At 47.8% G+C, this 16,707-nt stretch overlaps 1 protein-coding gene across 1 annotated transcript in view; it reads left to right on the forward strand.

Annotated features, from left to right (window-relative positions):
- The window catches only part of FAM174B (family with sequence similarity 174 member B), a 34,294-nt gene extending 17,821 nt beyond the window's left edge, over positions 1-16,473 (forward strand). The window contains exons 2-3 of the mRNA XM_086711478.1: positions 4,632-4,763; positions 15,922-16,473. Coding sequence (XP_086567604.1) covers positions 4,632-4,763; positions 15,922-15,925 — 136 coding nt within the window. The 3' untranslated portion in view covers positions 15,926-16,473. The remainder of the gene's footprint in view (positions 1-4,631; positions 4,764-15,921) is intronic.
- The last annotated feature ends 234 nt before the right edge of the window (positions 16,474-16,707 follow it).

Below are 16,707 nucleotides of genomic sequence, written 5' to 3' on the forward strand. Positions count from 1 at the left end.
AGGCCCCTGAAGATGTAGACGCCGAAAGGAGGGAGGAAATGGAAACTGGCCTGCTTTGCACCGACTCCCGTCCTGAGGGTCCACGATTTAGAGCGAGTTCATTAGGAGTGTGTGCAGATCAATTTGGAGTAGGAATGTGTGAGCTCTGTTAAGTGGCAGGTTCTAGAAGGGCAGAGAGTTTCTTGGTGTTAACGTGGAGTGGGGGTGGAGTCTGGTGGGGGTGCAGAGTGGGCTTGCGTTTGAGAGTGAGCAGGAAGTATCTGGAGACAGCTGGCGCCTTGCCTCCTGGCAGGCACGGGTGGTTCAAGGTGACCGCCAGGGAGCTTTGTTCTGGGGCAGCCTTTGGCCTTGGCCGTGGGAACATCAACCTCTCTGAGCCCCCTTTTCCTCAGTTGTGAGGCAGGCGGCGGCACCTTATAGAGTGCTTGATGAGCTGTGACACGTGATCGTATGTGTAAACGACTTAGCCCAGCAAGAGCTCACCTGTCGTGGACTGGTATTAATTAGAAAAGACACGTTAGAGTGTCCACACTCAGAGAAGACAGAGCAGGACTGGGTGAAGTTATTCGGGCTGGAGAACTATCCGTTTTCTGCTTTCTCCCGTTCTCCCTCCCTGAAGCAGGATGACACTGTTCTCCAGCCCCAGGACCCTTGGAGTCTGCGGGAAATGCTCACTGACTGGTCACGCGTTTCTCTGCTTCTGACTTGGGCACTGCTAGGAAAGGAGGGGTTCGCCTCCTCTGGTGACAAATACGTGGGGAGCCTCCCATCCCGCCCCACCTGAATGCGTGCGTAGCTTGTGCATTGACTGTGACCGCCCCCCTCCACTGAAGGCACTTGTCCCTGGAGGCCTCTGTCCATGCGTCTGGGTCTCTTCAACCTCTCACCGGGTCCCAGTGTCCCTGTTAACACATCCAGCCACGGAACAGTGACATCGCTCCTTGTTTGTGATGTTTCTGTGTCTCAGAGAGCTGATCATTTGGAATGTAATTTCTTCAGCTCATTACGTCAGAACTGGCATTTAAAGCATGCACGAGGGCCCTTGTTAGTGGCCTCTTGTCCCTAGTCAGGGTCCTCCTAGTGAAACAGGACCAAGAGGGTCAATGGATGGATGGATGGATCGATCTATCTTTCTAAGAGCCATGGAACATATATCAATATGTAACATCTGAATTATATTATTAAAACATTAATCACTTGTATATAATCAGTCAATAGATTTATATATATATGTATATATACATGTATACATATACATATATATATATATATTTTTTTTTTTTTTTTTTTTTTTTTTTAAGTAATTGGCTTACAAGATTAAGGAGGCTGACAAGTTCCAAGATTTGCAAGGAGAACGTGCAATCTAGAAACCCAAGAGCTTGCAGTGGTGTAAGTTCCCATCCCAAGGCTGGCAGGCCTGAAACCCAAGAAAAGCTAGCTTTTCAGCTTAATTGTCAACATAGGGAAGAAACAAACAAAAAACAATGTCCCAGCTCAAAGGCAGTCAGGCAGGGAGGTCAGTCTTTATGTTCTGGTCAGACCTTCAGCTGATTGGATGAGGCCCACCACACCGAGGAGAGCAGTCTGTTACTTAGTCTGTCAATTCAGATGTTAATCTTATCCAGAAATACCCTCACAGAAACACCCAGAAGTAATGTTTGATGAAATGCCTGAACGCCTTGTGGTAGTTGACATACAGAATTAACATATAGAATTAACCATTACACCTTTGGTGTAATCTTGGGGTTTAAAATTATTTGCTGAGGTCACATGGTTGGAATGGGTGGCATTAAACCAAGTAGGCCGTGACATTCTAGAAGCTGGTGGTGTTTTCCAGTTTCTCCCCTGGGTAACTGTTCAAGGGTCTTACTTTAAACTAGCTAAGTTAATTTTCTCATGACGAGACTCTATAAACCATCGGGAAGAAGGGAGGTGATTTTAGGGGTGACAGGGATCCACTCCCATGAAGCAGAGCTAAAGTCAGAGCCTCCAGAACCTTCTTCCAGAGTCAGCAGTCAGTCCTGCTCCAGGGCCGATGACTAAATTAGGTTTCAAGTTCCGAGTGTACAACGAGGTTTTCAGATCAGATTTCGCATTTTCTAGGCTTCCTTGTACCCGCAAAAGAGCTACAAACAGCACTGTGATTCCTCAGCCTGAAACCATCAGGCTGTCAGTCTCTTTGGGCAAAAACCTTTGCAAAGCCAGGCTTTGCAGAGAGCTCTGAACAGCTGTGAGTCATCTGGGTGGAGATGTGGGGCTGTTTTCCTGACAAAGGTGTGGTGTGAGGGTCTGCGTAGATGGGGATGTTGACCCGTCTTCAGGGCCTGGGGATGGGTGGTTCCTTGTGCCTTTGTCTTGGGTGGCTTGTGGCATCTGGAGCTGTTTCTAATCTCCCCTGTCCAGTATCGGAGATGGAGTTGGTCAAGGATTATGAGTCAGCTAGGGCAGAAGGCAGAGAGTTACTTTACTCCTTTGGGGGGAGGTGGATAGAAAAGAAGTCTGTTGAGGGTTGAGAATGTAGGACTAGTGGTGTTTACAAGGTTAGTGTTTATACTCTTGCATAAAGCCTCCTTCTAAAATGCCATTGTCCAGGACCACTGGGGAGGTGACTGGCTGTGCCCCTCTTACCCCCCAAGCTTGGTACTGGTACCATGCCTCATCTCACATTTGAAATACAAGCAATCACACCCATGCCTCTGTGTGTGTGTGTGTCTGTCCAGGTAGGGCAGATAGCTTTATGGTAGGGTGTGGTGATCACCAGACTTTTTATTTTTAATGTTTCATATCTTTTTGAGAGAAGGCAAATGGAGGGGCAGAGAGAGAGGGGGTGGGGACAGAGGATTCAAAGTGGGCTCTGTGCTGACAGGCTGACAGCAGTGAGCCCGATGTGGGACTCAAACTCATGAACTGCGAGATCATGACCTGAGCCAAAGTCGGATGCTTAGCCGACTGAGCCACCCAGGTGCCCCAATCATCAGAATTTATAGCTGGTTTCTCCCTGTCTCTCGAAGTCTCTCCCTGAAAAACCACAAGGAGCAGGTACTAGAGGTTGTATAGGGTGCTTTATGCCGAAGATACAGGTACACATACAGATAAATATCTACTTTTTCTACGTAAGTGACACTTTCATGTTTTTGGTAAATCATACCAGGTAAGACAAGAACAATTTGCTGTTGCTAAGAAATTATGAGAAACCTGACAGTTGGGGCGCCTGGGGGGTTCAGTCAGTTAAGCATCTGACTTCGGCTCAGGTCATGATCTCATGGTTCGTGGGTTCGAGCCTCGCATCGGGCTCTGTGCTGACCGCTGACAGCCTGGAGCCTGCTTCGGATTCTGTGTCTCCCTCTCTCTCTGTTGCCCCTCCCCTGCTCGTGCTCTGTCTCTCTCAGTAATAAAGAAATAAACTTAAAAAATGATATACAAAAAAGAAACCTTAAAGTGAATTTCTTATTTCATCATTTTACAAACTGAGCAAAGAATTTCTGCATGTGGGGGACAAAGAGGTCTTGCGTGTATCCTGGATGTGGTCACCACCTGGGAAGAGCTGACAGTCTGCAGGAGTGTACGATTCTTCAGTGCCCCATTTATGATTATTTGCAGGGAGGAGGTTGTCTGGCTTCTCATAGACAGTATCAAATGTAGTCAAAACGGAGAGACACCGTAGAATACAAGGCATTTGGGAAAATAGTCAAGATAGTGGAGAAATAAATGGCAAAGAGCATCAGTAGTCATGATAATAGTATTATTCCCAGTGGCATTATAAACTTTCAGCCCTGCCCTGATAAATGTAGCATCCTTCGTGCAGAGTGACTAACGCCAGAGACCGAAGGACGTGTCTTAGCACTTTCCCGGTGGCTCGCGGTGACCCTTTACCATCCCAGAGGTAAAAGCTTCGTGTTATAACTCACTGTCCCCATAAATCCTCATGCTGGAAATGATATTGACTTGTTTTTTTTACAAGCCCTTGTCATCTGAGAGAGGCTATAGCACTTCTGTTTGTTTATTATTTTTACTAACAGTAATTTTTGCTGAGAGCCTCCTGTGTGTAGGCTCCTTGAATTCACCATCTCATTTAATTCTCTCTTGGCTGTGAGGGGCAAATACTGTCTGTATCCTATTTTATTTAGGAGGAAACTGAGGCTTAGGGAGATTAACCGACTTGCCTGAGATCACACAGGTGGAGAGTGCCTGAGCCTTGACCCAGATCCCACTGGTTGGCCTGTCGGTGCCACCTGTGACATCTATGCTTGGGGAGGTGGGGGGAGGGGGCAAGGGGACAGATGTGTTACGCCCATGCACACCCAGGGCTGGATCCTGTCTTCATTGAACATTTTCATCTTTGGCTCATCGCAGATTTTCTTTGCATTAATTTTGCCCTTTTAAAAATATTGCATTGGGGTACTATTTATTTGCTCACTGGGCTTTTCAGTGCTCAGGGCAGGCATGATCATCTCCACTTTGCAGGTGAGGACCAAGAGGATTGGCGAGGTCCAGAATCTGTAAGAGTTCCCATGGCCGAAAGGGAGGGAGCTGGGACGTCTGCCAGGGCTGCCCGGAGCAAGCGGGAGGGGGCAACGTCACTTACCTCTGGGCATCATAGAGTTCTCAGGAACGTGCCTCCCTTCCTCCAGGTCGGGAAAGAGGTTGAAGAAGACCCGCAAGTATGACATTATCACTACTCCAGCCGAGCGAGTGGAAATGGCCCCGCTGAACGAAGAAGATGATGAGGATGAGGACTCCACAGTATTTGACATCAAATACAGGTACGGGGGTTGGGGGGGGAGGGCAGCAGCTTGCTTCCTCCTTGGGCCCTCGGGTGTTGGGGTGGTGGGACGGTTCACCTTGGAAAACAACGCAAAGCCAGGTGTGGCGTCCATGTGTCCTTGTTCTTTGGTTATGTGTTTGACCTTGGGGCGTTCTGCTTATGGGGGGAACCGCTTTGATCCCTTCCTAGAATGCACAGCACCCAGAAAGCTGGCAGAGAAATGGTTATTCCCACTTTCCCCAAATGCGAACGCTGGAGGAATCAGCTTTGCGTGAAGAAAAGGGGGACTGAATATCAGACGACGAGCTTGTCGCGCAGTGCCTGAGGGGACCTGGTTCCGGCAGCTGCCTGTGCCACAGACTGCCCACAAATGGGCACTTCTCTTTCAGCCACTCTAAAACCGATGGCTGAGAGCGTGGAGTGGGGCGAGGGTTACTCCTTGGCTGGAATTTACCGATGAGAAAGGGAGCCTGTAGGAAAGTCAGAATGACTCTGTGACTTCAGGATTGTAGTTTGCGTTTTGGATTCTTTTGGAGTGTGCTCTTTGGATGTATGAGATTCTCAATGTAAGGACGGGGGTGAGCGTAGATTAGAGATGAGGGCTCAAAGCCTCAGAGAAGAGGAAGTTGTTTGCTTAAGTTTCCAGTTATTGCCGACAAAGGGGAATACAGGTCCAGGCTGGACCCAATCCTGAGTTTTCCCTGGACAGCTCTCCAGAGAAACAGAACCAATAGGATATGTATCTACATAAAGAAAGATTTATTATAAAGGTCCAAGTCTGAAGGTCTGAGAACCAGGAGAGCCAGGGATGTAAGTCCTATTCCAAGTGACGGAGGAGACCAGTGGCCCAGCTTGAAAACAGTCAGCAGGGAGAGTGAATTCCCTCTTACCCGCCTTTTGTTCTATTCCGGCCTCCAACTGATTGGACGAGGCCCACCCACATCAGACAAGGCAATCTGCTTCATTTGGTCTACTGATAAAATTGTTAATCTCTAGAAACACCCTCACAGACACACTCAGAATGTTTTACCAAATGTCAGGGCACCTTGTGACTCTTGTCAAGTTGACATGTCAGATTAACCAGCACATGCAGCGTTTCCATTCCTGAGAAGGCCAGTCTTCCACAACCTCTCCTGACTTGTTCTTTGTCAGCACAGCTGTTCTTGGCCCTTCTTTATAAATCAGTTGTCAGATTCAACAGAAGCATGTTTGGGATTTTGACTCCATGCATCAGTTTAGGGGGAAATCAGCCCCTTTGTGAGAATCCTTCCAGTCCATGAATATGGGATGACTTTCCATTTACTTAGGTATTTAAAAAAAAATGTCTTTCAGTACTTTCAAAAATGTCTCCATAAATGTTTTATAAGTTTCTGTTACGTATATTGCCAGGTGTTTTACAAATATATGTATGTATTTTTAACTTAAAAAAAATGCTATTTTCTTGGGGGTGCTTGGGTGGCTCAGCCGGTTTCTTAACTTTGGCTCTGACTTTGGCTCAGGTCACGATATCATGGTTTGTGAGTTTGACCCCTGCATCGGGCTGTCTGCCGTCAGCATGGACCTGCTTCAGATCCTGTCTCCCCCTTTCTTTCTGCCCCTCCCCCACTCATGCTCACATTTCCCACCCCCCCAAATAAATAAACATTAAAAAAAATCACACCTACATTTTATTAAGAATACACAAACATTAAAGCATGGATTGATTATAGTAGATAGCAGAGCAAAACCATTAGCTATAATTTGCATGTTAGGTAAATAGTAGCCCTTTGAGTAGAATGGGAACAATCAGTGATGTTCATCCATACTATCACATAATATACACGTAAGAAAGTTCGTGGTCGTACTGGTTTTATTGCTTAGCCATTTCATCTGTCTCATGTTCAATGCACAGAAATAAAACATAACGTGAAGAAAACTGTGTCCTCGTTATTAGTCACAATGAAGAGGGTTTGCTGTGTCCTGCAGGCCTGGAAGTATTGTACAGTAGGGAGCCCTTGTGGGCTTACGGGGCTCAATGTACTGTTTTGATGCTGAGACACTTAAATAGAATCTCATCCATACTTCATGACTGAACTAGCTGTGGAAGCCTTGCATCTCACTAAATAGGAAAAGACCCTAACAAAGAAATGCATCAATCAGTCTGTCCAGATAGTCTATCTTTAGGCTTGTACTTTAGTGTAAGTTAGGAAAAGGGGCCCTTTCCTTCTTTTATTTTTTTTAACATTTTTTTAAATGTTTACTTTGAGAGAGAGAGAAGGAGAGGGTGAGCGGGGGAGGGGCAGAGAGAGAAGGAGAGACAGAGAATCCCAAGCAGGCTCTGCATTCTTAAGCGCAGAGCCCAATGTGGGGCTCGAACCCATGAACTGTGACATCATGACCTCAGCTGAAACCAAGAGTAGGATGCTTAACCACTGAGCCACCCGGGCATCCCCAAAGGGGCCCTTTCCTGAGCACATGGACACAAGAATTATTGTGGCTTAAAGACTGCTGGATTGGTATTGTGTCTGGTTCCATGAAAAGAAGTATTGAAACCACTGTCAGATTAAGAAAATTCCACGGCTCATCTTAGTACTTCAAACAATGGAGCAAGTGCCTCTTCTAGGCTGACCGTACGCGCTGAATTGACATTGGTACTTTGTTAGCAATTTCCAGGTACACCATAAGGCAGTGTTAGCCACAGCTATCCCCAGTACGTATTATCTCTTAACTGGATGCTTGCACCTTTTGACCATCTTCACCCGAGTCCCCCACCCCCAACCCTCCACCTCTGCTAACTACAAATCTGGTCTCTTTTTCTTATGAGTATGGTGTTTTTTTTTGAGATTCCACATATGAGTAAGATCATGTTGTATTCGTCTTTCGCTGTCTGGCATATTTCACTTAGCATAATGCCCTCAAGGTCCATCCATGTTGTTGCAAATGGCAGGATTTCTTTCTTTTTTATGCTGAATAATATTCCATTACATATATATATACCCACTACATTTTCTTTATCTTTTCATCTGTCGATGGACACTTTGGTTGTTTCCATGTCTCGGCTGTCATAAATAATGCTGCAGTAAACATAGGAAGGCAGGTATGTCTTCGGCATAGTGATTTTGTTTCTAAAAGCAGATGATTAAATTGAACCCCCTGGTAGGTGTTAGGTAACAGATAATACATTTTTTTTTAATGTTTATTTTTGAGAGAAAGAGCACGTGTGAGCAGGGGAGAGGGGCAGAGAGAGAGACACACACAGAACTTGAAGCAGACTCCAGGCTCCAAGCTGTGTGCACAGAGCCCGAAGCGAGGTTCGAACTCAAGAACTATGAGATCATGACCTGAGCCGAAGTCGGATGCTCAACCGACTGAGCCACCCGGGAGCCTCACGTTTGCTTTTATGAAAGTCTGAGTATGCTCCCTGGTTTGTTTCAAGGGCAAGAACAGGTAAAAAACTGGGTCTGAGGGGTGCCTGGATGGCTCAGTCGGTTGAGCATCCGACTTTGGCTCAGGTCATGATCTCCTTGTTCCTGAGTTCAAGCCCCACATTGGGCTCTGTGCTGACAGCTTGGAGCCTGGAGCCTGCTTCGGATTCTGGGTCTCCCTCTCTCTCTCTGCCCCTCCCCAGCTCGTGCTCTCTCTCTCTCTCTCTCTCTCAAAAATAAACAAACATAAATAAAATTAAAAAAAAAAAAAAGAAACAGGGTCTCAGAGCATATGCTCTGGAGTAGGTCATTGGCCACTTTCATAGTGGGTGGCTCCAGCTCCACATGACACAGCAGTACTTGGGGCCCCTCAACACGTGGTGACTTTTTAAAAAGATATTTATTTATTTTGAGACAGAGAGCATGAGCAGGGGAGGGGCAGAGAGAGAGAGGGAGAGAGAGAATCCCAAGCACAGACCCCACTCGGGGCTTGGTCTCCTGAACTGTGAGATCACGACCTGAGCCAAAATCAAGAGTCAGACGCTTAACGGACTGAGCCACCCAGGCGCCTCTGCCTCTAAATCATTGTTAAATAGAAGCGATAGACATTCTGCCTTATTCTTGACCTTAAAGTGTGTGCTTTCCATGCTGGCCACTAAGAGTGGTGGTGGCTGTAGGGTTTCGTAGAATTTCTTTCCTGCAAAGGTTCCCTCTGTCCCTAGTTTGCTAATGTCAAATTTTATTTTAATGCCTATTCTAGCTCTGTTGAGAGGGTCGGTCATACTGTTTATTAACCTTCCATCTGTTAAGGTGGTGAAATTGTGTTAGATTTTTCTGATATTAAACCAACTTTGCGTCTGTGCAACAAAAGGAGTGTGATTGTCATTGTGTTATCCTGTCATGCACGTCGCTGCCTCTATTTTGATGATAGTTATTTAGGGCTTTCTTTGGTTGTCTGAGTGACCAAGATTGCTTTGTCCTTTTCCTACTTTGTGATATCTTTGTCAGGCTTTGGTAAATGTTTTACCAGTAAGACACGTTTTCCTTATAAAGCAAGGTAGGGTAGGTTCCTTATTTGCCGTGTCTCTGGAACAGTTTGTATCAGATTAGAATTATTTGTTTCCTAAATGTTTAGTAGAACATGCTGAAACTCACCAGATCCTGATGTTTTCTGTGTGCAAAGAGTAAAAAAAAAAAAACAAACAAAAAAAAACTATTGATGTTCAGTCCTTTGAACAGTGATAGGACTACATAGTCTTTGTTTCCTCTTGGGTTAGTTTTGATATGGGTCGTATTTCTGGGATTTTTTCCACTTCATCCAAGTTTTCAAATTATTGTCCCAACGTTGCTCACAGCATTCTCTTACTATCTTTTTAATCTTTGAATCGTGTAGACATGGTCCCCTTTTCATTCTTTTCTTTCTTTCTTTTTTTTGTGTTTTTCAGCCCAACATGGGGCTTGAACACATGACCCTGAGATCAAGATCTTAGCTGAGATCAAGAGTCAGACATGCAACCAACTGAGCCACCCCGGCGCCCCAGTGTTTATTCTGTAACAATCTACTTTAGCTGCCTCCCACAGGCTTTCCTCATCACCAGGCACCATCCTCCTGTCTGTCGAACTTCAAGCAGCTCCTGGTTGTGTTGTTTGTGTTTGAAATGATACCAGGATGTGAGCGAACTTGGAGCTGGGTCACCAGACACAAGACTGCTCTAGCCCTCAGGCCCAGAGATGACCGACCATTTAGGAAGACTGAGAGTGACAGCTTTCCTTATTACAGATGTCATGTATGCTATAGACATTACGGAGAAGAGAAAGGAAAAATCAGATTGCTGTAATCTCACTACTTAACGGTAACCACTAGAGTGTGTGTGAGTACATATCTGTGAATTTTCTTTTTTTGTAGAAGTAGGACCGTGTTACACGTGCTGCTTTGGAACAGTTTTCCACCTGGACAGAATGTTACAAACAACTTTATAGGTCAATAAGTTTGAAAGAACACGAATTTTAAGACCAGTTTTATGTTCGGGTTAGTGTTTTTTGAGAACTTCTCTGTCTGCCCCTGATAATCTCTTCACAGGTACTTGTCTTTCCTGTTTAGACCTAGCTCAGTGAAATATTGGGGTTCCCTCTGGGAAACAGACTGCATTTAAATCGATGCAGCTGAATTATGACCTTGGGTTATTTTATGAGTGACTGCAAAGAGGAAAATCATGTTTTCGGTGCCCAGGGCAGTGAGGCAGTAACTTGGTCCATACTATTACACGTGCTGTTCTTTGATGACATTTTGGGACGCAGAGCCTGGCCGCATCAGCCAGGCAGGAAATGGAGAGAAGGTGGCCAGGGCTTCCTGACTTCTGTGCGTAGCCCTCTTTTTAGGCTCCTGGGCAACTGGGATGTTCAAGTCCATGAGATAAGACCTCCAACGTTTAGGGCCAGATGGGGCGGGGGCGTGGAGGGAAACAAAGTCTGTGGAAATGTGTTCCCCGTTCTGTCCTTAAAAAGGCTAATTAGAAGAAATAAATGACGGCTAACCGGAGTACAGAGAACCCTGGGGTTTTGGAATGGTTCCATGTTTCCAAAGGCGTTTGAACCCCGGCTGTGTGTGCTTTGAGCTTGGTTGGCCTGGCGTGCGGCTGTGGCTGATGTTCTGGGTCTTCGTGCATCCCCACTTTCCTACAGGAGACCCCTGTGACACCCGTTGGGCATGTCCCCCGGTGGCGAGGCAGGTGCCACCCTTCCTCCCGGTTGTCTGTAGGTGGTAGTGGCGGCTGTGACACGTGGGGTGCAAAGGTGGGTGCTGGGAGCTGGGGAGACCCACTGCTCCTCCCGCCCAAGCTTGCATGCTACGTCCCTCTGCTTCTTAGGTTTGGAAAAGATGTGGCCTGTGGGAATCCAGGCATGCATTCTACAAGTGCCCGCCTCCCACCCTCTTGTGAATAGAGCTTCCTGTGGGAATCTCATTAGAAAGCCATGAGCTTTCCGCTGGGATGCCAGGCGCTGTGCCTGGCATCTTGTCTTTGGAACAAAGGGCATTAGGTGGCTGTTTGCAGCAAGAGGCCCCTGGAGGCAAGGCTGGGAGCAGGAGAAAGCAGATTGACTTACTTGTGCTAGACTGAGCCTGGGGCTCAGAGTCCTGGGCACCTTATGGAAGTTGCTAAGCACAGAGTAGTGACTTAAAAAAAATGTTTTTTTTAATGTTTACTTATTTTTGAGAGAGAGAGAGAGTTGGGGAAGGGCAGAGAGAGGGAGGGAGACAGAATCTGAAGCAGGCCTCAGGCTCCTAGCTGTCAGCACAGAGCCCGATGCGGGGCTTAAACTCATGGACCGTAAGATCATGGCCTGAGCTGAAGTCAGATGCTTAATGGACTGAACCACCCAGGTGCCCCAGAGCAGTGACTTCTTGAAGGTTGGGCTCAAATGGCCCTTCTGTTCCCTGCTTCCTCGTCTTCTGGAACGAAGGTTCTAGAGTGAGGAACGAAGCTGTTAGGAGCATCAACATGTGGGCAGCTGTGGGGGCAATGGGGTATGGTGAGCTTCTGAGGCAGGGAAGGAATCAGCGACCCACAGGTTCCCCTGAGGATGCCAGAGTAACCTACCTGGACCTCAGACAACAGCAGGGGGTCACCCCCCTACCTGCTTGGACGATGCTCTGCCAGCCCTCTTCTGTACAGGCTGAGCTTCTGTCTGAAAGACGGGCATGTCAGGGGACGTTTCTGTTTCTTTGAAGAGCAGTATTGGCCATCTGGGGGCAGTCCTCCGCTAAGGTATCATGCACCGTAAAACTATTTGAGTTTTAGGTCTCTGAGCAGAGAACCTATACCAACAGGAATTTGCGTGGCGATGAAAATTTACCACTAAGTGAATGTGACTTGTCTCCTGCCTACACACATGCACGCGCGCGCGCGCACACACACACACACACACACACACACACGCACACACCAGAGCTTATAGGGCTACAGAAGAATCAAGTGAAAAGAACAAAGGAAAAAAAAACCCCACGAAACAACCCAAAACCTAGCACAAATAATCTTAGCGATGCTTTTGCAAAAGCTGGCCACGTTGTTTGGTTGCTCCTTACTGTGGTTGGTGTCCTGGATGAAAGTGGGAGCACGGTTGACATGCAGTGGTGGTCCTCGCCTCACCTCCCTGAGGTGTCCCGGACCGCTGTGCGGAGAGGTCGGCTGCTAGGTGCTCACAGGTACAGAGATGCAACACCCTGTGTGTTGAGGGTTCTTCTTTTTTAAAATGTTATTTATTCTTGGGGGGGGGCAGTGAGAGAGGGAGACACAGAGTCCGAAGCAGGCTCCAGGCCCTGAGCTGTCAGCACGGAGCCCCCGTGCAGGACTCGAACCCACAAACCCTGAGATCATGACCTGAGCCGGAAGTCGGATGCTTCACTGGCTGAGCCACCCAGGCGCCCCGAGGGCTTTTTTCTGCTGACAGACAAAGCACGGGACACGGACAGGTTGGGACACGCTCTTCTCCTTCTCCGGGATGGTTATAACCCAGTGTCGTCGCACAGGATGCTTGGAGGTTTGAAAGGAATAAGCATGGGGTATGGAGCCCAAATGTGTCTTCACTTCTCAGGGAGCTGCCAGGGAGTGCGGGGGGCTCAGCTCTGAGACTCTCTCGGGTTTCTCTTCTTAATGAAGCAGGAGTGTTGTTAGCAGTTTGGCTGTTCTGGGGGAGAGAAAGAGGCTGAGAGAGTCCTTCTAGAAATCTCTGCGCATCCCCCACCTCTGTGTGTCCGGCTCACGAGCCTGCTAATTTCATTCACTGTGAGTGAGGTTGGGTGAACCTGGCCTGTGCCCCGGGAGCTTGTGCTGAGCCCGGGGCAGGGGTTGGGGAGGGACAGCCAGAAACCTGGGAACCGCTGGGAGGAAAGAACGGGATGCTGTGGACAGCCAGGAGGGTTACCTCGCCGGGGCAGGAAGCTCTTTCCAGAGGAGGTGAAGCTCATGGTGGGTTTGAAAGGAAGCACCCCAAGGCGGACTGAGGGGTGGGGAGGAGTGAGGGGGAGAGTCGACAGCATGTGTGATGTGTGTGGGTTTGAGCGAGTGGAGGGAGAGCCGGGGGAGCTGCAGCCATGAGCTTGTCCCCCACCCCACGGGGCCCTCTGGGGGAGAACCCCAAATCTGCATGGCCTTGGGGAGGCAGGGAGATGAAACAGCCCTAGTGTCCATGTCCACGGTCCCCTGGAGCTTCCTGAGTCACAGCGTCACCGGAGAGTCTGAAGCCTACCCCACGGCCCAGACTTGTGATGGGGCTCGCCTCCTTCTGGAGAGCTGGTGACCCCCCTGAGGGCGATCGCAGGCACCCAGGGTGACTGCTCCCCTCTGGAGGTGTGTGTAAACTCTTGTTTCCTTTCCCCCCGTCCCACTGTGCTGTGGAGGAGCTGAGTGGTTGTGCAGAGCGTGGTGATTCATGGGGGGCCCCCTGCGCCCGCCCCGTCCCACTCCGTCCTTTGAGCACATTTATTCTATAAGCACAGGGGTGTTCGCGGCTGCCCGGGGGCGTGGGCACAGACAGGGGCCTGGCGGACGACCCCGGGTGTGGTCTCGCGGCATCCCTGAGATGTATGTCCCGGGATCAGAAGGTGAGTCTCCGGCCTGTGTGCCCTACGTGAAGTCCGTGCCTCTGTGACTCCTCATGCTCTGCTCCTCCCAGATTCAGCAGGCCAGGGCCCAAGTCTGCTCCCCTTCCTAGGCACGGCCGCTTCGGTGGAGCCATTGGGAATCCAGTCCCTTCACTCGGGTCCCTTTCTTGGTCTTTGGAAGCTTTGAAAGCTCGGTCCCCAGTCCCTTGGCCCCCCTACATTGAACCCGCGGTGGATGTAGCCTCTTGTGGGAGGGGGGCAGCCCTGGTGGGTGTCTTTACATCTGAGGTCCTCAGTCTGCATCTGCAGAGTGGGGTGAGCATCTGGGCTCCGTGGATGTCAGTTGGGGGAGATTAGCCCCCACTCCCCAGCCCAAGGGAGGAGGGCGCATGTGGATGCTGGAAAAAAGCCACCCTGCACAGATTGGACACGGCTGTGGCAACTTGTCTTTTCCGCCCACCAGTCTGCTGCGTAGGGTATCCTAGTGGCCAATATGAGTGTATCTTTGTGTTTTTTCTTTTTTTAAAAGTGTATTTTTTATTTAAGAGAGACAGTGGGGGTGAGGTAGAGAGAGAGAGGAGAGGGAGAATCCCAAGCAGGCTCTGTGCTGTCAGTACAGAGCCCAGTGTGGGGCTCAAAGTCGTGAACTGTGAGATCACAACCTGAGCTGAAATCAAGACTCAGATGCTTAACCGACTTAGCCACCCAGGAGCCCCTGGTTTTTTCTTTTTTCTTGAAAGTTTTTGTTAAATAATTTCAAGCCTAAAAAAAGTTGCAACAACAAAAATAGTATACTCTTTTTTAAAACATTTTTTTGTTAATGTTTATTTTGGAGAGAGAGACAGAACTCAAGTGGGGGAGGGGCAGAGAGCAAGGGAGACAGAGAATCTGAAGCAGGCTCCAGGCTCTGAGCTGTCAGCCCAGAGCCCAATGCGGGACTTGAAGTCTCTGTGAGATCATGACCTGAGCCGAAGTCGGATGCTCAACCGACTGAGCCACCCAGGTGCTCCCCAAAATAGTATACTCTTTACCCAAATTTTCCTGGTATAATGTTTCACCTCAGTCGCCTTATGATGGCTCTGTGTGTGTGTGTACATACAGATTTTTTTTTTTTCCTGAACCATTTGAGGGTAAGTTACATATATCATGTTCCTTTCTGGCAAATACTTAAGTGTGTATTTCCTAAAAATAGGATGTTTGTTATCTTTTAGAAAATAGTTACCTGATGATGATGATAATATTTATATTTGGGGTCATGTAACATTATGAAAAGAAATTCATTATTTTGTAAATTCTCCTAAATCCCCACTATTTTTACATGTATGATTTTTTGATGCCCATGATCAAACATGAGCAGAGGACATTGGTGGCTCTGACCTCACAGATTTTCCCTCCTCTCCTGAGTCTCTTTGGATGATGTCTTGAGTGGATTTAGTTTCCAGGCTTTCTTTCACTCCTGGTATTGTGGTTGGTGCCAGGGGTTTAAAGATGAGTGAGCTCAGACATGGGTCTTGCCTACAAGGAGCCCCCAGCCTAAGCAAGAGCCAGACGTGAATCAGATAATTGCATAAACCAGGGATTTGCAAACTATGGCCCATGGGCTAAATATGGCTGTCTGCCTGGTTTTGGCACAGCTCGTGAGTCAAGAATGATTTTTACTGGTTGAAAAAGAATTAAAAGAAGGCTACCACTTCATGACCTGTAAAAATTTGCAGATAAAATCTCAGTGTCCACAAATAAAGTTTTATTGGAACACAGCCCTGCTCAAGCATGTTCCTATTATCCACAGTGGCTTTTGTTCCACAGGGGTGGAGTTGAGTAGTTGCCACAGAGAATGTAGGGCCCACAAAGTTGAAAATGTTTACTGTCTGGCTTTCAACAGAAAAATTTTGTGGAGCCCTGGAGTAAACACCAGTAGCACTGCTAGGAAGGAGAAGTACAAGGAGAAAAGCAGCTCTGTACTAGGGGGTCTGCATGGGGAGCTAGGATCCTGAGCGAGGAGCTGAAGGGACAGAAGGAGTTACCTTCCAGATAGCATGTCCAAAGGTCCTGTGGTTGGGTGAGTGTGGCCTATGGGATGGAGACTGTGAGGGTCAGAATGGATGCAGGGTTCTGCCGAGGGCATTGACTGGTTCTTCTTTTTCTTTTAGGTAAAATCTATATCCAGCATGTTGGCATCCTGTGGAACGTTGGTCAGCTGCAGCCTGGGATGTGAAGGATCTGGAAGCTGGCTTGTCTGAGATGTTGAAACCAAAACAAACACTATGAAACTCTGGCACAGTTGTGTGTGTCGCACATCAGCTCAGAATATCACTGCAGGAGAGTCGCCTCTACTACCCTCTGGATGCCCCTTTAAAATGTCACCCTGTCTTCCTCAAGAGGGTTTTTGCCTTGCTACGGGGCAAGGGATAGAAACATTTTGACTTAAAAAAAGTAACTTTAAGGCAACTGTTCACAAAAGTAAAGAGATCAGAAGTTAACAGGAACCTAAAAAAAAAAAAAAAAAAAAAAGCCTAGAGGATATTCAGCTTCTAACTTCTGATATTCTGCTCTCCTGGATCTACGACATTCTAGACGTCTGACCCTTCAGTGGTCTTTTGGGCTTGGCCAAGTTCTGGCCTTTGGTGACAGCTATGTGAAAGTTCAAAGTTGAAATGTTTAGAGCCAGCCAGCCCTAGCAGAAATATACTGGTGTTTGTGGCTCCTTTTCTCTCCTTTTTCAAAAAAAGGGTCCAGCAGAATTAGACATAGCTAGTTCACAAAGAATTTTGTGTATCAGGGAAAAACCTATATGTATGTGCGTGTATGCGTACATGTGTGTGCACACGCGTGTGCACATGTGAAATAACTTTTCCCTTTCTGGAAGGAAAAGACAGCACGAGGCAGCCTTTGGTTAGTAACATCCTCCATGTGTTTCTCTGCCCTGTTCTACGCTG

This window comes from Puma concolor, chromosome B3 (genome assembly GCF_028749965.1).
Source record: "Puma concolor isolate L17-30 chromosome B3, mPumCon1.1.hap2, whole genome shotgun sequence".
NCBI lineage: Eukaryota > Metazoa > Chordata > Mammalia > Carnivora > Felidae > Puma > Puma concolor.